The sequence below is a fragment of the Astyanax mexicanus genome, chromosome 2 (assembly GCF_023375975.1).
Source record: "Astyanax mexicanus isolate ESR-SI-001 chromosome 2, AstMex3_surface, whole genome shotgun sequence".
NCBI classification, from domain to species: domain Eukaryota; kingdom Metazoa; phylum Chordata; class Actinopteri; order Characiformes; family Acestrorhamphidae; genus Astyanax; species Astyanax mexicanus.
Window position 1 is genome coordinate 55,290,045 of NC_064409.1, and position 21,527 is coordinate 55,311,571.

Here is a 21,527-nt window from a genome sequence, read left to right on the forward strand (position 1 = left end):
CACGGGCCGTGTCATAATCGAAAACGGCTTGGAAATACATTTATTATTGGTTCAAAGACACCCCGAAATGAATGGAAGTGAATGGATAGCTTTGCTCAAATGGTCCTCTCATCCCTCAGCAGCAGCACACTTCCGGTGGCACGTTTTGGAAGGGAAAAGCTGGGGGCCTGCTCCAGATGCAGCTGGATTGAGTAACGTTTGACGCGTTTAGCGCGCGACAGATCGCCTCCTCAGCTGAGGCCGTTGTGCGCAGGCGCGAAGTGCCGAGTCCTTGGACGCGCAGAGTGCTGCTGTAGGTGAAGCTGTGATCTGTGTTCAGGACACGGACAAAATGCAGAGCTGGAACCAGCTTTACCGCGCCCTCGCCACGGTAATTACACTGTACCGGGTAACGCAGCACCTCACTGCAGTGGACACGGCGGTCTCTGGACAGAACTGTGCATGTGTATAAAGAAGCGAGGCGGTGTTCGTTCGGGTTGTGGGCTGTGAAGGCCGAGTTAGCACAGTAGCATGGAGGCTCGCCAAGTTAGCCTTAGCTCAGTTTACATGAACAGTAGCGAGAGAGAGGCAGAGAGGCAGTTTCAGGGCACTTCAAAACTGTGCGTTCATACACTAAGCGTTATAGTCTCGGCTGTTTCCTGAGTTTATTTGTTTACAGTGACACAAGTTGTCAGTGTGAGTAATTTACTTAGCTTAACTAAGGCAACAGCTAGCTAACTAACAGAATTTCCCGAGAACTACTGGCTAATGTAGTTAGCTAGCTAGTTTGCTAACGTTAGGTTGTCAACCTTTTTGCCTGTGATGTCAAGCAGTTGTTCCGTGGCGTTGACTTAATGTAATAGCTCAATAGTAGTATTGCTAGTTACCAGCAATGGACAGTCCTACCATAAGTCAGTATTTCTCAATCCTGGTACTTTGGGCACCCTATCCTGCATGTGTAAAAGGTTTCCTCGCTTTAACACGCTCACTGCCACTCTGAAATCACTTATAAGAATAGTAACACGTTTCCCACACGTTTTTAATCATCAAGAAGCTAACATGAAAAGAGAGAGGGAGAGAGTGCTTAATGTGAAGCTCACTTGACCACCTAAATCATATTAGTGTAACCTTTTGGAAAATCCACCCTTGATTAGTTGAGTCAGGTGCGTTTGAAGAAGGATCCCTCCAGGAGTTAAGGAACACTAGCTGCCATAAGTGAAGTTTTGTTAATTTATAATTTCTTAGTGGATGTGAAGATTTAATCAGTCCCGTGACCTGCACTTTCATTTTATAAACGCATTTTAACATATACTGCATACTTCATACTTGGCGAAGAGTTATAGATTGTTGTTACTTTACACTGTGGGTATTTACATTTATTATTCTAAATAGCGTAGAAACCCTCCTCTCTGTATAATTTGGGATACCATACAGCAATGTATAACTTTGTATTTGTATTGTTTGGATTATTTTAATAGGGTTATTTAGCCCATAAATGCCCACACCATTTCTGAATATTGAGGCCAAATTGAAAATTGAGTCAGATAAATTCTGACAGCAGCTCGTTCATTGTTTTCTCTTACTGTGGGTATTAGGTCAGAACTAGTTATATGGATCATAAAATATTTTTAATTGTAGCGTTTAAATTATTAAAATGGTTGGAACGGACCTGTAGAAGCTCAAAATTACATTTTTAAATGAGCTACTTTTATCTCCAGCACTAACCCAGCACTCCTACATTCCATAAATAAGGTCAGATGAACAAACACAGATTTACACACTGCCCTGTAGTGATGCTCAGTATGTGTCCCTTAAGAACTTCATTAAATTAAATGATGGACATAGAGCTTTATAGAACTTTACACAGATTTTAAAGGGTGTGTGACACATGCTTTACTATGTGCTCTTTTAGGTCACATCCAAATATAATGATTTTTGTTTTGTCCCCATGGTTTTGCTGTTCTTACTTTTGTGTGCCTTGATGTTGCTGTAATATGTTCACTTTCTTCCTGATATTTCTAATGTATTTATTTATTAATTTACTTTTCTGTTATAGCGAGGACAACACCTGCCCTGCAAGTTGCATGGAGCCACAGCATTATCTGTGAGAACGTATGCAGACAAAGCCCCAAGTAAGACTAACTCCGCTGTTTCAGATAAACACTACTGTTGTGTTTTCATAAACTTATGTTATTGTTTTAAAAGCTTGCAATTCCAATTTTATCTATTTATAAAACAAATTCTAATGTTTCAACTCATAGTTGATGCTGATGTAACAGTTGTTGGCTCTGGGCCTGGAGGATATGTAGCCGCAATCAAAGCTGCACAGCTTGGTTTCAAGGTAACGGCCAGTATCCTCTTGCATATTACAAAATATGTAACGATTTTGTGGATAACTAACATTGCCTCCTCTTGCAGACAGTGTGTGTGGAAAAGAATGTCACCCTTGGAGGGACATGTTTAAATGTGGGCTGCATCCCCTCAAAGGTATTTTATATTTTTAAGCTGTTTAAATGCATTCATCACAGACAAACCTGTCAAGTTATTATTCAAATTCTACACTTGTGTATTGAAAAGTCCTTGGCTGACTTTTGTGTTGTATTTTTAAGGCCCTGTTAAACAACTCTTATCTGTATCACCTGGCTCATGGAAAGGACTTTGAAAGTAGAGGCATTGAAAGTAAGTACAAAATATACAACTATACTTTGATCTGTTTGGTAAACAGCAAATAACCAGGGATTCTAAAGATAGTAACGTGGCATGCCTTAAGCAATACCTATTTTTTATTTAATCAACGACGGTCATTAACCTCCATAAGGTCTTGATTAAAAATGTTTTTTAATGAAATTTCTAATTGCAAGTCAAAGGTAGAGAAAGTTAAAACCTTTTTAAAACTTTTTAATTTCATAATATCAACCCATTACTTTTTTTATTAACATTTTTAGTCCAGGGTATTTCCCTAAACCTGGAGAAGATGATGGCACAGAAGAGTGGTGCAGTCAAGGCATTGACTGGAGGCATAGCTCACTTATTTAAACAAAATAAGGTGAGTTTGTAAACAAAAATGATCTATGAAATATGACAGATTGGATTTACTTTGTTTAAACCAGTTATGTGATATGTTATCTTTTCGATATCTCTAGGTTACTCATGTCAGTGGGTTTGGAATGATTACTGGTAAAAATCAGGTCACTGCAAAGACTGCAGATGGTGGTGAGCAAGTTATTAACACCAAAAACATCCTGATTGCTACAGGATCAGAGGTCACTCCATTCCCAGGAATCGAGGTTGCTTACTGCTTCATAGATGCACTGCTTTTTGATGACTTGATATAAAGATAGTTTATTTTTGAATGTAACTTGTAACATTTTCTGTGTTTACAGATTGACGAGGAAAATGTGGTGTCCTCTACAGGGGCACTGTCCCTCAAGAAAGTCCCAGAGGAGCTGATTGTTATTGGAGCTGGAGTGATTGGAGTAGAGTTGGTGGGTAGGACATAAACATGGGTACCTGTATAACTGAAAGCAAAATGATTATGAACTTTTAAAAATATGTTGTTGAACTTTTTTCAGGGCTCAGTATGGCAGAGGCTGGGCTCCAAAGTGACAGCAGTGGAGTTCTTGGGACATGTGGGTGGAATGGGCATCGACATGGAAGTCTCCAAAAACTTCCAGCGTATTCTTCAGAAACAGGGCATGAAGTTCAAGCTTGGCACCAAGGTCATGGGTGCCAACAAGAGGCCAGATGGAAAGATTGATGTTGCGTAAGTTACGGCAGTGTTCGAAATCCTTTCTTGACAAATTACGCCTCAGCCATCTGTGAAGAGACGGTATTTTCATTATGGTCTGACTTTAAGGTCTTGTACAAGGACACGCCTTACAGTTTCAAAATATTTAAAACCACTATGGAGGTGCACACACGGTGCTTAAGGACTTTTAAGCATAGTGTAATTCTTTAGCTTCATTCTTTATGCCATTTAGGATTTTGTTTTTAATTATTACAGAATATCCAAACCAAATTAATAATAATAAATAATAATAATTCTTTATTTTTATATAGCGCTTTATCAAGAACCCAAAGACGCTTACAGTACAGGGTACATAGAACACACACTACAATCAACAAGAGCAACAAAAACACAAGAATACAAGAGAGTATGTGGACAGATTAAATAGAAGAACAAACAGACTGAGATAGGAGAGTGATTTACAGAGTGAACACTGTACAATGGCAGTCAGACATTGAAAGCATGAGGGAGGTTGTAGGCAAGTGAGAAGAGATACCACAATATATAAAGATATAAATTATAAATAAATTCAGATATAAATTAATACCACAAAAAGTCAATAACATTAGACTTTTGACTTTGTTTACACGAAATGCAATGTTTCAAAAGTTATTCTTTGTATAATTTATTGGGGTCAAGTTTTGCTTGCTTATAAACTTGTGGTAAGAAAGTATAAAGAAGTTGATTAACAAACTAAACCTATTAGATAATAAAAATTATTTTGACTTCATGAAATGTCAGCTTGTTTGCCCTAAAGTCTTCAATAAAAACCTCTTTCATTATGGCTCTCTCATTTTACCACTTAATTGTGTGATGCAGCATGTCTAGTGTACGATTGCTTTTAGGGTTTCTGTTGGTGGAAATGTAGTTTTTTGTAGCTTTATTTGAAGTTAGATTTAGTGGGTTTGTTTTAAATAACATGATTCATAATAATGCTGGTTGTACTTCTAATATAATGTAATGTTCTACAAGATTGTGAGCTTTTATCATGCCAGTCTTTTGTGTTCTCAGAGTGGAGGCTGCTGCTGGAGGCAAGAACGAGACCCTTACCTGTGATGTTCTGTTGGTATGCATTGGCCGTCGCCCTTTCACACAAAGCCTTGGGCTGGAGGCAGTTGGTATTGAACTGGACAACCGTGGTCGGATTCCCATCAATAATCGTTTCCAGACCAAAGTGCCCAGGTAAAGTAGTTTTTTATACTGTATATATTACTGTGTATATATATAGTAATTGTGTGCAGACTAGCAATTGCGTATTATGTATATTCAGAAATTAAATGTCATTTTAAGGTGACAGTTTTACAGTCAGTATCATTTTCTGAATGTAGCATTTATGCAATTGGTGATGTGGTGGCTGGACCCATGCTGGCTCACAAGGCAGAGGACGAAGGCATTATTTGTGTGGAGGGCATGGCAGGAGGAGCCGTTCACATTGATTACAACTGTGTTCCATCCGTCATCTACACACACCCTGAAGTGGCCTGGGTGGGCAAAAATGAAGAGCAGCTTAAGGAGGAGGTGAGCTATACATTTTCCCCTTTCTCTCTTTTCCCACATACTCTGCTGTGCCTTTTAATTTACAACAGGATTGAATTCCCTCTTTCTGCAGGGAGTTCCATACAAAATAGGCAAATTCCCCTTTGCTGCCAATAGCAGAGCAAAGACTAATGCTGATACAGACGGCATGGTGAAGATCTTGAGTCACAAAGAGACCGACAGAATGCTGGGAGCTCACATCCTGGGATCAGTGAGTGGCAAAAAGACACTAAATAACCTTACTAAATAACCACACTACTTTTGAAGTGGAAATGTCTGCTTAATAAACGTGTCCATTTGTGCAGTTGAACTATTACAAAGTGTTGTTGATAAATACTTTTTCTGTGTAGGGGGCTGGTGAGATGATCAACGAGGCTGCACTTGCTATGGAATACGGAGCATCTTGTGAAGATGTTGCAAGAGTTTGCCATGCCCATCCAGTAAGTTTCTCTGACAAACAAGATGTTTGGTTTATTTTCTGCTGCTGCATTTACATCTGTTCATATGGAAACACAGTTTAAAATAATACAAGTATATCAAAAAAATTAGCTTTTTTCTAACCTTACAGGCTGGTTAACTCTAATGTCTCTCTTTCCAGACGGTTTCAGAGGCCTTCAGAGAAGCCAACCTTGCTGCTTCGTTTGGAAAAGCTATCAATTTCTAGATCCTCGTAAGATACCTGTATATATCGTCTGCTTCATGACTGGTTTTGGAACTTTCACTACGCACATTTTGGAGATCCTCCACCTTGAGCTTTCAGGAGAATCCCTCATGCATACATTACACTTACATTTAGTATGTTATTTAAATGTTCTAATAAAGGGTTTTGGGTCTTATGATGGACTGACTGAGAGTTTGACTCATGAAATGAGTGATTCATTATAATGTTTGTATTACAGTTGTACCTAAATGTATTGAGTCAAGTACAGATGCAAACAGCAAGAGTCGCATTACCCCAAAGTAGTAAAGAGGAAATCAAGGCAAATGAAAACAAGATATGGTGAAAGAAAAATAATAAAATAAATAAGATGTATTTCAGTATGGGAATGTGTGAATTATTTTTGCTATTTGTAAACCCAGTGTTTGAGTAAATAATGACAACAGTCAGGCTGCTGTTCACTGCCTCCCGCACCAGGTTTTTAGTGTATTTCTTTTTGTCCTGAGGTGATATTTCTCAGTCTGACTAGTCTGATTGACACAATCAGATATGTAAAGTGACATTTTTAAGTAACATCTCATTGTTGGATTGATGTGTGTCAAGTTCAATCTATTTGTAAATGTTTTTAGTGTTCTGAATGGTTTAGTGTGCACTGAAAGTTTTAGAGAATCAAAGTTTCTGCTACCCAAGCACAAGAAAGAACAGAATTTTGACCATGTAAATGTATTTCTTTGTGGTTATTTCTATTTTTTGTTTTACCATAAAATTGTATTTGTGTACTAAAGGAACAGTTAGGAAGAACATATTATTTTTTACATTATCTTGCTCACCTCAGATGTGATTCAGACGACCAGTCAGATGTGATTTCAAATGTTGTTACTTTAGTGCTGAAGCTACACAGCTTAACAAATATATGTTTATCTTAAATTAGCTACATTATTCTCATATTTGCTGTGCAAAATTAAGTAATCATGCTTCACATTAAAAAAAACATGTATTGGCTGGTTAACTGCTGGTGAGGAGGAAAATGTGATTTTTACCAAAATATAATTTTGACCTTTAGAAGTTTAGAGATTGACACTTCTTTTATAGCTAGTGCAGCAAAACCCTGTTTAAACACAGGGTTATCTCATCACATTGATAAGCGGTTGATAACATTTGTATTTATATATTGGACTTTTACAAATGTTGACTGTTACAGTTTTATTTTAATTTTTTTTCTCATTTTACATTCTGTTTCACCTAAACAGGATATAAAAGAGTAAAAATGTGCTAAATAACACTGAATAAGCTTCCATGTTAAGCTTGAACTGAAGTCTTTTTTTATAGACTGAGCTCAAGTTAATATAGTTGCTGATATTAGGGTGAGATTTAGATAGTAGAGTATTTGTTACTTTAAATAAGTGTATAGCGGATTCTACTTATTGAAACTTTCCCATGTGTATTTCAATAACACTAACTGTAACATTGACACATGTAAAACAGCATGTGGCCACTAGATGCCCCCATGTTGCTCCGTATACGTGGCAACAAAAAGGTTTTGTTGCTGGCAGGTAAAACGCTCAGTGAGAGTCGGTGTAAAAATGTTAGAAATTTTAGTTGGTTGTTTTTTTGTGAAACAATTTTAGGGACTGTGCTAAGCATTTGAATAATTCTGACCTCTATCTATCTACTGCATGTTTTACTTCTGTGAATGAAGCAGTGGAGGATCTAGAATTTTCTGAGTAAGGGGCCATCAAGGGCCTAAAATATTCTCAGAGGGACCAAGTATTATTTCACCAGTCACATCATGTTTAAACACGTGAATGTAATTTTAAAATGCTAACAGTAAAATCTACGAAGTTAATTGTGTGCAAAGGTTTTACCAAAAAAATTGCCATCAAAAGTTAAAGAATCAAAAGAAAAACAGAAATAAATATATATACCTTTAAGATGCTTAGTTAATTTTTAATTAACTTAATTTTGCTGCTAACTTATTTTGCTTCTGGAATCTCGTATCCTTCCACTTATTATTATTATTTTTTTGCTTCTATATGTGTATAATCTGCAATTATGGTCACAAATTGTATAAATATATGTAAAACCTTTGGACGAAAATTAACTTAAAACTCTCCTCATCAATTTAACATAGTCAAAATATTTCCAAACACGTTCAGCATTTAAGAAAATCCCGCATTTTACTAATTTTTTATAACGTTTTTTTTTTTACTTTGTCAGTTCACAGCATCTCTCTTCTGAAGTGACACACTGGACTACTCATTACTACTACTCATTAGCGCCGCCAGTGTTTAGACCTGGAACTGCCGCCACCTATAACCTGATCACCTCTCTCGGGCACAGGGCAGATGAGTGACAGGACAGGGGCACTTTAGGGCCCAATCAAATTTCAGCTGGGGCCAATGCCCCTGTGGCCCCGCCCCTAGAACTGCCAATGGGATGAACTTCAAGCTCCTGTACAAAATCTGCTGATCCTCGCAGCACCTCACCTGATAGATTCATTGAGAAATCCTTAGAGTTCAAATCAAATCATTCCGTTTTGTATAGAACAATAAAAATGTATTAGTTTCTTTGGTGGAGTAATTTTTGTTTGCTAAATTAATGTATTATTTTCACATAAAGCTTTTCAACTTCATAATAAAAATCATAGTATACAGTACACTGAATGTAGACTAAACTAAACCAACTTTATAAATGATAAGAAATGTTAGTTATGTAATTGTCTCTGTGTTTAACGACTTTTATTTTAAAGGTTACTTAAGATGATTTATTGTATTGTTTAGCATTGCTGAGATAATGATAGTGTCCAAAAATATAATCTAGTGAGATTCTTCTTTAAACCTCTTGTTGAATGAGAGGTATCAGGGTTTTTGTTCCCTCTTCTCATGAACAGCTGCTATTTTAGAGTAGATAAAATACAAAAGAATATTTTAAACGTTTCATATTACTAGAAACAGAAGGGGTTAACAACTGTACTGCAGTGAGTCGCTAGAGGGCGTTGGATGTTAGATGTAAAATGTTTTCTTACTGACTCAACTCATTTGTTGTTGCTCCCATTACTTGATAAAAAGTCATTTAAAATTGATGTTGGATTTATTTACAGCGTAGTAAAACTGTACCTTTGAGCAGAGATGTATAGTAATGAAGTAGAATTACTTTACTGATGTAATTAGGTACTAAAATTCTATATCTGTATCTACTGGAGTAATATTTTCCCCCACTTTCATTTTTGGGTGAGTTTAATACTTGTATACTTTTATTCCAGCACATTGTTTATGTGCTGAATTGTTACTCGTTACAATTATAAAAATGTTGGGAATCATTACAAACTCACATTATCACTAAAGCCAGAGCGTTAGATGCACTGTGCACTGGGTTTGATGAAGCTCCTCATCACTGAGTGAAGCTGATCTTATAAAAAGACTAAGCTGCTCCCATTCTGCCTTTCACTTTCACACTTAAGATGGCAGAACCAGAAAAAACACTTTTAACTCTTTCAATGTCTAGTGATGGTGGTGGTGAGGGTGAGGACCAAGACTACCCCTGGCCCTTCTTATAGTCCCTGTTTTTATTTGTGGGAGTGAGGAAGAGAAGGGATGGATGCTTTAAAAAGGATAGGGACATACTTAATCTGTTTTTGTTCATAAAGAGTTCATCTCAGTGTTTTAAGGTGCTCTAATCACTTGTTTTTACATATGAAACACTTACATGAAAGCAATTCTCTGTAGAATCAATCACTACAGATGGAGTAGCTCAAGAAAAGCATGTAGAGAGCTTCACTGAATGAGCCTTAATCGCTAAGAAGCTCCATCCAATCATCCAATCCACCAATCGCAATGCAGACAAGTATATATTACAAGTACGCATATACACATGCATATATTTTTGGTAATATGGTGTATCTCACAGATTTGGTTACCAGAGTGTGCACAAGGTCTTCTAAAAGATTGTATGATCTGAAGCAGACTACAAACATGTACAGATTTTAAGATGTCCAGCATGGATCTTAAATGGATCGATGGATCGATGCCTCTTCATTGATCCATGTCCACACTGTGAGCGAGCACCAGCACATCTATCATCTTGTGTTGGACCCCATGCTTCAAATCCCAGCTGCGGCCCAGCAGGACTTCAGTCCAAACGGCTGGAACTGAGCCTTCAGATCAAGCAGCTGCTATGGGAGGTGCTGTTCTTTAATGAAGGCTCTTTAACATACTCTTGATGTTTATTACTCAAGATATTTAAGAGGACATCACTGAATGAAATTAATTTCAATTCAGTTGGACAGATTTAAAGCAGATATAAATGATAGGCCTTAAAAGTGTATTTGATACATAAGGTGGAACTTGTCATTTTGATGTTACCTGACATTAATTAGTGAAGCATAGAGTCTCATTTTATACTCTGCAACATTAAGAGTAATATGCATCTTCTTTAATTTTTTTTAGAAAAGTACAAAATTACCTACATGGTTTGAATCCATACAACACCCACCCAAACACACTCTCAAACCCCTCAGAACCACCAGTATTTCCAGACATTTTCACTCAGTGGTAGAACGGGTTAGTAAATACAGGTCCTTCACTGATGCAGTCCGCTAAAAACCCAATGATGGAATTCTGTTTTAAAGCAGAAGAAAATGTCCTGGACTGCAGCTGCTTGCTGGAACGCTTTATTTGCTTTATTGTCATACACAATTAGGTCCAGATATCTGTAGAAAAAATACAATAGCATTTGAATTAAAAATATAGACTAGAAACCAATCAAATGAACTGGCAGAGGCCTTTGCAGTCACATGGCCATATTGGGCATTTGAGTTTACATTCATTTAGTATCTTTTTTTGTGCTCAGGGAGTTTTAAAATCCATCTTACATTCTATTTTGGCATATAAAATTGTATTATTTGTATTTACTGTAGTACTAATATATCAATGATTGTCTTATGCCTAATGAGCCGGTTGTTAAAACAGACAGGTGCTGTATACAGAGACTTTCTGGCTGATTTCCTGAAGCAGCTCTTTCACAGCCTTTTCCAGATCCACCAGTTGGTTGGCCTTGTCCTCAAGTTTCTTCTGGTTTTCATCATAGGATTTTTCCAAATCTGTAGGCATAATATTTCAGTTAGTTTACAATATATGTGTGATTGAACGAACTGAAAGCGATAATTGCATGTAACTCTTTAGTGCCAAGATTTTGGCACATAATTGAGTCAGGCTATAATGTCATAAAAGAAGCAATTAAAACATAGTGTTGATTATATAAAAAGTATAATTCAGTACTGATTTATAACAAATTCTATGAACATTTATTAAGTAGGCCTAACAATGTTATATTTTAAAGGTGTAGTCTAATTGTGTTACTTTTATCGCGCCTGCATTTAAAGTATTTATAATCTATCTGCTCCATGGTTTTATTTTGGTATATTGGAAATGGTAAAATCTACACATTTGTCATGAATAAATGAGTCTGCACTCAGGACCAATTCTGGGCTCAACACTCACACAGAGAGGAATAGTGTTTTGGGGATGTACCTTTAAGTAGCCGTAGTTTGTCACTTGCTTGCAGCAGTAGGTCTTTGGCTTCCTGTTGAAGCACCTCAGCTTTTTTCTTAGCATCTACCACTCCCTGTGCTTTCTCAGTGATCAGCTCCTCCACACTACTGTACTTATCCTTTAGCTCTGTATCCAGATCCTGTGCACAAATACACACAAACAGTAATCAGTGAGTTATTTAGCTGATACCTTTCTAATTAGCATACAACATATAATTACTCCATACTAAACACATGATGAATTTATCTGAGAATTTATATAGGCACCTTTTTGAGCTGCTCTGCCATCTCGTTAATACTATCTGCATCTTCTTCTGTCTTCTCAGCACTGATGGAGGTATTGAGAGCTTTCTCTTTCAGCAGAGCTACATCCCTCTCCAGCTGTAGTAGCCTGACGGTAGCATTACTCAGCTTGAACTCGGAATCAGCCGTTTCTGACTCCACCTGTTGGAATGGAAAAATAGGTCAAATTAGACCTTATTGATGTCACAATACAGTTTACCATCTACCAAGAATAGAATTCTCAATTACACCAACATGCCAAAAGTCATAAACTGATTATAAAGTTGTTAAATCAAGGTAAGCATCAATCATAGATTATAGACTGTTTTTGTGTTATAAAAAACATGGTCTGCTATTGCAATGAAATTACCATAAATGTGTAGTTATATAGTGTGTAGTTATATTCCTATTTTTTATTTGCTACATGCAGGTATGGTTTAGCTTTTTCAGTAAATGGATAATGTCATTGAGGGTGGCATTTCCATAATTTTAGATTGAAATACTGCACTTGATGCACAACTCCAAACTTCTAAATATCTTGACAGGTTCCAACTTGTTTTGCTTAGTCCACAACTGTTCTGCCTCATAGCAAACATGATGCAGTTTATATAAAACACTGTTAACTTACAGACACCAGCAGATCCTGTGTTCCTTTGATGTCAGTGGAGGCCTGTTTCAGTGCCTCTGTCACCGTGGTCTGAGCTTTTTCTGCCAGATCCAGAGCTTCCTGCACCATCTCAGCTGTGCTCTTCACATCCGCTGCCTCTTTCCTGTTATAAACAAAAAGAGTCCCAATTTTCCATGCGCCATCCAGCTTTTTTTAACAGAGTTTATACCAATTCTCCCTTCATGGATATTAACTCAACCATACTTACAATCACACATTTACTCATGATTGGGTATGCACATTATAATAAACATTACATTACATTTTAGTGATCTACAGGTGAGAGTCCAATGGCATGATTTAGAAAGTGTCTTTGGTATCATAAGATCAGACAAAAAATGGCATATGCAGCTCGACACAAGCAAAAAGCCTGTACTAATTCTCTTAATTAATCATGGGTGTGTTTGGCCATAATGTGAAATAAACAGTGTGTGTAAACAGTGAAACAAACATAGAGTTCCTTTAACGTTTGCTCTGACTTTTGTGGATTGGTATTTTAACGGCGCATCGTTTCTGCGCTTCTCATCAGAGGAAACCGACCTGCATGTTCACGCTGTGAAGGTGCGTGAGCAGGCCATTTACAGGTACAGCAGTGTTATTTTATTTAGTATTCTGTTTATTGTGGATGTAAAAGTTGAGTTTGTGCTGCCGTGTGTTTTTGTGTGTGTAAAAAGCAGAGGTATTCATGCGCTGGGGGCGTTCCTGAATTCCTGCATTGTCATGATAATAATGATGGTTGACTGTTGTCAGGGTTTAAAACAATCCCACCTGTGTTTTCTGTTGCCAAGATAGCCTAAACGTTTGCCTAAACACATCTAATTTCTAGACTATATTCACAAGCACTTTTGATATTTAAATGGCGTGAAAACAGACTGTTTGCGAGGTGTAACATAGCAATGCACCTTCCACAGGGTGCAAGTTAGGGCCACAAGTATCGCCTATGCCAATCTTGTGCTGTACTGCAGGGAAGCCACTAGATGGTGACATCACACCACATACTTAACCTAAAACACACTGCAATCATTCTGCAGTGTCAAAGTCAAACAACATGCAAGATAGCCTTTAAATATGAAATCCATTTGTTTATCCTCAAGACAAAGCTAAATAGTTTAAATAATAATAAGACCAATAATCCTGTGTAAGCCATCCTGTTGCAGCTCATGAAGAACTTGATGCTTATTTAATAAGGTGGAATATGTGTGTTGGAGAAGAAATACTTAAAGCTTTGAAGGTATCACACTTTACTTTTTCTTTACATGAATATTTATCAGCACTATAACTGGGGAATTCAAGTGATGTACAAGTGATTTGGGTCAGGTAGAGATTTTTAAATGTATTGACCTGGCTTTTTGGGCTTGCTCCAGCAGGTCCTCAGCTCTATGGATGTCCGTAGCACTCTGGTTGAGGATGTCCTCCACGTCAGACAGGCTGTTCACACGCTCCCGGATCTCATCCGTCAGGTTCTGCAGCTGTGCCGGTGTGGTGGGCATCTGCATCTGCAGCACCTCGTTAGCCACCGCCTCAATGCTCTCCAGATCGGCTCCCTCTTCTGAAGATGTTGTTGACATTAGCAAAGGTCAGCGGGGAGCAGACGTCCAAACATCAAGCTCAGTGCAGTTTATACAGAACAGGTAAACCATGTGAAGTGTGAGGTATGTCTGATACACACATGATAAACATGTAAAACATTAATCCAGACTGTCTCTTAATGTTCCTTCTTTAAAACAGATATCCTTTTTATTTAAAGTAGTACTATTTCTGAGTAATAAGGGCATAATATGGTATCAGTGTTGTGCCAATAACCATCCCACTATACTGTACATAATGTTAAAGATATTAAATTTAAAAAAAGAGTGGTCTGATAGGTTTGTTTTGTGTTCTTGCTCTCTACATTTTGACAATATTTCATAAATAAAAAAAATAACTAAACAATATACGATGATATTGTTTGAAATGAATTTCAGACGCAGCAATTTATTTACATTAGCCTGCATTAAAAGCTCTGTTTCACATGCTCTATGCAATTACACATTCTCACCAGAGGGGTCACTAAATCCTTAAATACTCAAAACCTACCCATTGTTGCTTTAAACTTATCACATGGCTAAGTATGATCTGATTGGTTAGATAGGTGTCTCATATGGAAGTGATGAGCTTACGTGTGAGGAAATCTCTAATCTGCTTGATGAGTTTGCGCAGCTCTTCGTTGCTGAGGTCCACACGCTGTTTGGTCTCGTTGGTCTTCAGCAGAACTTCCTGAGCATTTAGCTTAGCCTCGTCCGCTTTCACCTTCGCTTCCAAAACCTAAACACATAGCAATATATAATTATATTTTTTCTTTTTGATTTGAAAGCATTCGTACAGAATCACTGATGGTGTAACAGCCTTGTTACTATGTTTAACTTGCCATCTTGGAGAGCTTGTCGACCTCTTGCATGGCACTGACGATGTCCTGGTCAAAGTCCTTGGCTTTCTGCCAGGCATTATGGGCCAATGTGGTGAGGCCAAGACATCCTTCGCCCCCACACTTCCTGATTCCTTCAGCATCCACGCAGCCCAGGCCTCCACAGGGGGAGTCAGCACAGGCCTCAGAGCCAGCAGGACTGCCACAGGTCTGGAATGAGATCAAAATAGAGTAAATCACTGAATAAGCATCGAAACAGTGGGACTAGTTTAGTATCAATATTGTATTTGTTTATTCTATTATAAAATAATAGATTGCCTATAATTAACATGTTTATCATTTATTCTGATTAAGAAATAAACATAGTAATACTTATTTAATACTAAAATTGATCAGAAGTTGTTAAATCATGCTTTCTGTTAATGTGCAGGTTTTCATGACTATGGAAAAGAGTATAAATTCATAATAAGCCAACTTGTCTGGACAGGTATATGGTGTAATACTAATGGAAGACTGACCGCCTCACTCCCCTGCTACCTGCATCAGACACACTGTCCCCTCTACACTGACCGCCAGGCTCTCCTGCTCACACTTCCTACGTCAGACCAGCTGCCCACCCACCTGCTCCTGCTATCTATCTCAGACTAGCTGCCCACTGAACACTACTGACTGCTGAAGTTTAGATGGACTAACTCTTTAGAATCTAACTATTAGATCTATTACTTAGCTTTGTTTCCTGTTTAACTTTTTCTATAAGTAATTATAATTTATTTTAATTATAATATAAGTAATTTGTCCCTGTTTTCCTTTTCCCCCCCTTTTTATCTGTACTATATTCACAATCTGTAACATGTGCATCTACACCCTAGGACTATTGACACTTTACTGTACATTCTGTACATTCCCACTCCTGGACATTACACTACTCACACTTAACCTAAATACAATACTTGCACAGGTTTATGTTTAGTATTTGTCATATCTGCTGATACCTGCTATCTCATACTTTATTTATTCTGTATTAGTCAAGTAATAGTCAAGTCAAGTCTTGACTCTTGACTTGACTTGACTATTACTGCACTACCTCATATCTACGGCTGGTTACTTTCACACTTTGTATAGTTTTTGTATGTATATATTCATGTATATATTCTTCTTTTAGATTTTTTAAAAATATATTATTTATATATTTTAAGGTATAGTTTATATTTCAAATCTCAGATTAGAATCTTCTATAGTCTTATACTTTTTACTGTGCTCTCTATCTATCTATCTATCTATCTATCTATCTATCTATCTATCTATCTATCTATCTATCTATCTATCTATCCATCCATCCATCCATCCATCCATCTATCCATCCATCCATCCTTCCATCCATGTTTTATGTTTTATGTTTTGTGAATCTCTTGCCCCATTACTGAAGTCCCGTAGAGCTGCTTCGTGAGAAGGTCAGTTGTAAAAAGTGTACTTTAAATAATTAAATAATGTAATTATATATTACAGCATATATTTTATACATATTTATATATACATTGTTATAGCTTTAAAAAGCTCTTCACCTTCTCACTGAGATCAGACAGGTCCAGAGTCTCCAGCTGACCAGCTAAATTGTCCAGAGCAGTAGCATACTCGTCCTGCTTGTTGTTAAACTCCTCTTTAGTCTGGTTCATCATGTCTTCTGTTTCCCTGCGCACTGAGGCAGACTGCTGCACCAGGCTCTCCGGGTCAGAGGCGGAGGCATTCACACGAGCCTCTGCTGCTTCAGACTGCTGGAAGTACCTGCTAATGCTGTCAGACGCTCCTAAACACAGAGATTTAAAGGAGCTTATTTCCTGTTGCACATTCTTTCAAATAATAATCAGTTATGAAGCATTCAATTCTTCTTTAAAAAAGCATTTTTATTGTTGTTTTACTATCGCATATTGTTTAGTGTACATAAAACATAAACGTAATCCCCCCCCAAAAAAAGCCAAATAAAAAATACTGCTTACCTCTCACATCTGAGTTCCTTATAAACTCAACTTGGTCTTGCAGATCTTTGACAGTGCGCTGCAGTTTTTGAGCCTCCTCACTGAATGACTCCAGCTTGGTATTTGTGCCGTTGTTTTCATCTGAGATCTGAGACATGAACTCCTCTGTCTGATTCAGCTTCTCATTCATTTCAGCCATCAAGGTTCTGAGTGAAAGGAGTTCAATAAAATTTCAATAAAAGTTTCCAAATTAACATATACATCCTAATATTTTTAACATGATTTTGAAAACAGAGGTTGAACATTATCTTTACTGTTTAATGTCAAAATAACCCATTTTAACCCCTTAATCTTGAAGGAACTGTCAGCAGCACTAATTCGTCACTCTTAGAACTAGCTAATTTATACATTTGTTTCTTTATAGTTACCAAATATTCAATACTGTATGAAAATCTTCTAATATCATATAATCGTTGAGTTTAATACTTGATTAAAGCTGATGTCTGTAAGATTTGAGATTTGGAGCCCTCTCTGGTGAGAATAGGTAATTGCACTGAGCGTGCAGAAGAATCATTTTAAACTGGGCGGGCATGCTGTTGTAGCGCAAAAAGAGCCAAAGAACTAATAAGCAGTGAGAGTGTATAGTTGTAGTGCAGAAAATGAGACAAAGAACTGATAAGAGTGTGTAGTTGTGGCACAGAAAACGAGCGATAAGCATGCTCGCAGTAAAACCAGAGCCATATCCTCTTTTGGAGGCTGTTCTGACGTGGCCAGAAGAACTCCCGCAAAAAGCGACCCAACACCCCAGTTTTTATAATGAATATATCAGGTTTAGCAGGGTCGGTCGTTCCAGCACACTGGTCCTATTAAACACAATATTTGATCCCTTCTGAACTCAGAAATGCTTCTACCTTCAGTTTAGAAACAAGATAAAACAGACTGTCGCTTTAAGTCTTACTTTTAAGATATCAAAACCACCTTCATTCTTTGGAGCACAACCTTAATTACACTGTACTTGGATACATGTGTGCATAGATGAAGTGTGTATAGACGTACGTAGCTTGCTCCAGCAGGGCCTGCATCTCAGTGAGTGGCTGGGTTGCCGGGTTCTGGGCCAGAATGTCACGGATGGTGTTAGCACTCCTCTCCACATTGTTGATGGTGTCCTGGTAGGGTCCGGTGATGCCGCTGGATTTAATGGTGTTGACTTTCTGCATGAGTCTGTGGGTCTGGTTGGTGAGGTCTCCTATGATAATGTCCCACTCGCTGAAGCACTGGTGGCAGCGTTCGCAGTTCGGGAACTCACCAAAGTACCCGCGAGCGCAAGTGTCACAGCGGGGGCCGGACACACCCTCCACACACACACAGTGCCCTGTGGCTTTGTTACATTGCTGCTCAGCAATTCCTCTGGGGTCACAGTCACATGCTGAAAAACACACACAAACACACATAGATAAATATTTAGTATTGAATTAAAGATAAAACCTAATATTGTGTTTTTTATGATTATATAGCAGTTTAGGGGTTTGGTGATTTCAGTACTGAGGGAGAAGAAAGCACTGTTCTTTTACTAATCACTACTCACATTCCCTGCCTGTACTGGGGATTAAACCAAACCAAACCAACCTTCCAGTACCTGTTTCTCTTTATTTTAGATCAAATCTGAGATATACTGATATGCAAAAACACTTACATCAGAGTATATTCCTTAATTTATGTTAATACACTATAACATTTTAATTTAAACAACTTAAAAGCCATAGAACAACTGCTGAGAATGCCCACTATAGATGTTTCAAACAAAAAAAGACACATACATTTTCCATTCATCTAATATGCACTTCTATGAAGGTTGTACATATTCTGTAAATATTGCTTAAGGAATGTGTTAAAATCTATTATCTATCATCTTTATTGAACTATTTTTATCACAATATATATTTAAATACTGTCTAGCCCTAATAAAATCCAGTTGTCACTTGAGGTAAACTGTGTAGATAATGTGTGCCTTATATACAGCTCTGAAAAAAAAATAAGAGATCACTTATAAATGATGAGTTTCTTTGATTTTACCAAATTAAAAATCTCTGGAATATAATCAACAGGAAGATGGATCACAAGCCATCAAACCAAGCTGAACTGCTTGAATGTTTGAACCAGGAGTGGCATAAATTTTCCCAAAAGCAGTGTGTAAGACTCGGGGAGGTGAACATGCCAAGATGCATAAAAACTGTGATTAAAAATCAGAGTTATTCCACCAAATATTGATTTCTGAACTCTTAAAACTTTATGAATATGAACTTGGTCTGAAAGCTTTGTCTTTTTATTAATTTATATATTTTTTCATTTTCTGCAGATAAATGCTCTAAATGACAATATTTTTATTTGGAATTTGTGAGAAATGTTGTTTGTAGTTTATAGAATAAAACAACAATGTTCATTTTACTCAAGCATATACCTATAAATAGCAAAATCAGAGAAACTGATTCAGAAACTGAAGTGGTTTCTTATTTTTTCCAGAGCTGTACCTATATATAAAACACTATATGGACTAAAGTATTGGGACACCTCCCCAATCATTGTTTCCTCTGAAATCCAGCATTTAGAAAGAGTTGTCCTTCTTTTGTGTCCAGTAGCAGCTTTCTACTAGATTTTGGACCATTGCTGTAAAGATTTGCATTTACAAAATGTTAATTGAGGTCATGATGTTGGACGACCACCACCCCACCTTGCTTCCTAACTCATCCAAAAAGTATTGCATCATGGAGCTCCATCATCCCAGAGAACACCCCATTTATACCCCACTAGCCCATGACTGGTATTAGGCATGGTGCCAAAAGGGTATTTTGGCACAGGTGTGATCACAGGTGTGTTGTGCTACACTGACAGACCACTTGATGAGTGGCTGAAAGAATGAGAGAGGGGGCGGTGAAAGAAAAGAAAGAAGGATGAGGGAAATACCCAAAAGAAGGAAGCACATTCTAATACAGCACCATGGTACGAGTTTGGGGAACAAAAGGGGTCTAACTAGCTCACAGTGAGGTGTAAAACACTGAGCAAACATAGCAACAGTGTGTCACACTGGCCACACACACACATGCACACACACACACATACAAAAAGCCCCCGCCCAACAAATACAGACAGAGCCAGCTTCTGCCACATGTGTTTATATTCACATCCCCCACACAGCCTCCGTCCAGGAGAGTTCATTTACTTGAAAAGCATTCCAACCTGAAGTGGTTTACACACACACACACAGACACACACACACATTCCCCAAGAAAGGACTTTGTCACCTCAGAGTCCTAATATGGACAAAAGGCTGTGTGGAAGTGGGGGCTTAGCTCAGAGGTTAATCCCGCTATTGTAAAGGGGAGCCTCAGGGAGGGTCTTGCTGGAAGTATGCAGTGAATGTGACCCCTGGAGACGACAGTGGTTCAGGCCTTTTGTTTGTATGATGAGAGAATGTGGAAATGACCTGGGGGTCTCCATCTCCAGCTCACAGATTCAGTTATACTGAAGCTACAATAGCTAAGTTTTATGAGGTGGAAATTATGTGTGCTGTCCAAATCAAATCACACACACTCTTACCCTTCACTAAGCCTTAAAAGTGCACATTTCAAAATGTTAATAGCCCTCTATTTACCTTAGCATTGTTTACACAGACCACAGCCAAGGTGTGGAGACGTCAATGTTTAACACACACAGACTTACAAGAGCATAACTATCCCCCAGCCAACCCACTCACCAGCTCCACCAGAGTCAAATTACAGGCTGCAATTTTACAGCTCTTTAACATTCATGACAGTGTTAACAAGCTTCCTGAACTATAAAAAGCTTCCTGAACCTTTCTGCTCATGTGAAAACGCTGTGATAACGTCAGATTTACATACAAGTTTCCTTGAACCAGAGTAAAGGGTCTTCCAGTACTGTCTTAATAAAACAACTTAAACTGGCTAAATCAACACAAAAGTACTCTAATCCAATTGTCAAGCTGACTGAGTTTTTTGTTCTGAACACTTTAGGCAGTTGTATCTTTGAGAAACACCACAGTTTCCTCATTTCCACACCTCTGTTTTCCATCTTCAAGGAGATAACATTGTCGCAACAAGGCGAAGGAGGCGAAATTTTTATCATTAGTTTACACAAACTGCTTGCAGACATTGGTTCATTTAATCTTGTTTAAACCGTGGCTACTCAATAGCAGTGTTGTACTCCCACTCTTACAATAGCGTTAAAAATAAATATATGACAATATATGACAAATGTCTTATTTTTAAAACATCTGCAATGTATCACCTTGCTTATAGTATTGCAATATATTTGCAATACATGAAATTGGAACTCCTGTACTGTGTTATATTTCAAATCAAAGTTCTTGCCAATACACTGCTTTTATAACAAGCATTACCACAGTCTCACAGTAAAAGTGCACTAAAACAAGCCGAACAGAGAAAGTTCTCATTCCTCCACTGAAACTGACTGGGCTGTCTTGAGGGTAAGTCAACACATAAGGATACTGTCGGGGGTAACTTGATCTTAGAGAAACATTGGGGTGGGTGGGGGGCTTTGTGCAGCGTGTGGCCTCGCCAAACAAACAGGGAAGGAGATTCTGTCGACACACACTGACTCTTCAGCTGGGAGAAAACACAAACTCTGCCATTCTCAAGGCCGCCTTCCTGCAAGGAGC

General features: G+C 37.9%; 2 protein-coding genes across 2 annotated transcripts in view; one reads left to right on the plus strand and one right to left on the minus strand.

Annotated features, from left to right (window-relative positions):
• Positions 1-241: 241 nt before the first annotated feature.
• On the plus strand, positions 242-6,340 carry dldh (dihydrolipoamide dehydrogenase). The gene is made up of 14 exons (XM_007246544.4): positions 242-370; positions 2,036-2,111; positions 2,241-2,320; positions 2,398-2,466; positions 2,589-2,658; positions 2,925-3,025; positions 3,123-3,266; positions 3,363-3,464; positions 3,552-3,742; positions 4,778-4,948; positions 5,095-5,284; positions 5,376-5,513; positions 5,653-5,742; positions 5,901-6,340. Exons 1-14 carry the CDS (start codon positions 332-334, stop codon positions 5,964-5,966), a joined length of 1,527 nt encoding a protein of 508 aa, XP_007246606.1. The 5' UTR covers positions 242-331; the 3' UTR covers positions 5,967-6,340.
• A 4,273-nt stretch (positions 6,341-10,613) lies between these two features.
• Positions 10,614-21,527, minus strand: part of lamb1a (laminin, beta 1a) — a 37,428-nt gene continuing 26,514 nt past the window's right edge. The window contains exons 24-33 of the mRNA XM_022672238.2: positions 17,891-18,260; positions 16,856-17,040; positions 16,424-16,665; positions 14,865-15,071; positions 14,617-14,761; positions 13,799-14,006; positions 12,419-12,560; positions 11,776-11,952; positions 11,489-11,648; positions 10,614-11,058 (exon numbers count right to left, since the gene is read on the minus strand). Coding sequence (XP_022527959.2) covers positions 10,919-11,058; positions 11,489-11,648; positions 11,776-11,952; positions 12,419-12,560; positions 13,799-14,006; positions 14,617-14,761; positions 14,865-15,071; positions 16,424-16,665; positions 16,856-17,040; positions 17,891-18,260 — 1,976 coding nt within the window. The 3' untranslated portion in view covers positions 10,614-10,918. The remainder of the gene's footprint in view (positions 11,059-11,488; positions 11,649-11,775; positions 11,953-12,418; positions 12,561-13,798; positions 14,007-14,616; positions 14,762-14,864; positions 15,072-16,423; positions 16,666-16,855; positions 17,041-17,890; positions 18,261-21,527) is intronic.

Excerpts from the sequence above, each read along its gene's own strand:
- dldh (XM_007246544.4), top strand. The coding sequence starts at position 332 with ATGCAGAGCTGGAACCAGCTTTACCGCGCCCTCGCCACG. Across the intron at positions 2,467-2,588 it reads TGGGCTGCATCCCCTCAAAG|GCCCTGTTAAACAACTCTTA; the intron begins GTATTTTATATT and ends TGTATTTTTAAG. Across the intron at positions 2,659-2,924 it reads TGAAAGTAGAGGCATTGAAA|TCCAGGGTATTTCCCTAAAC; the intron begins GTAAGTACAAAA and ends TAACATTTTTAG.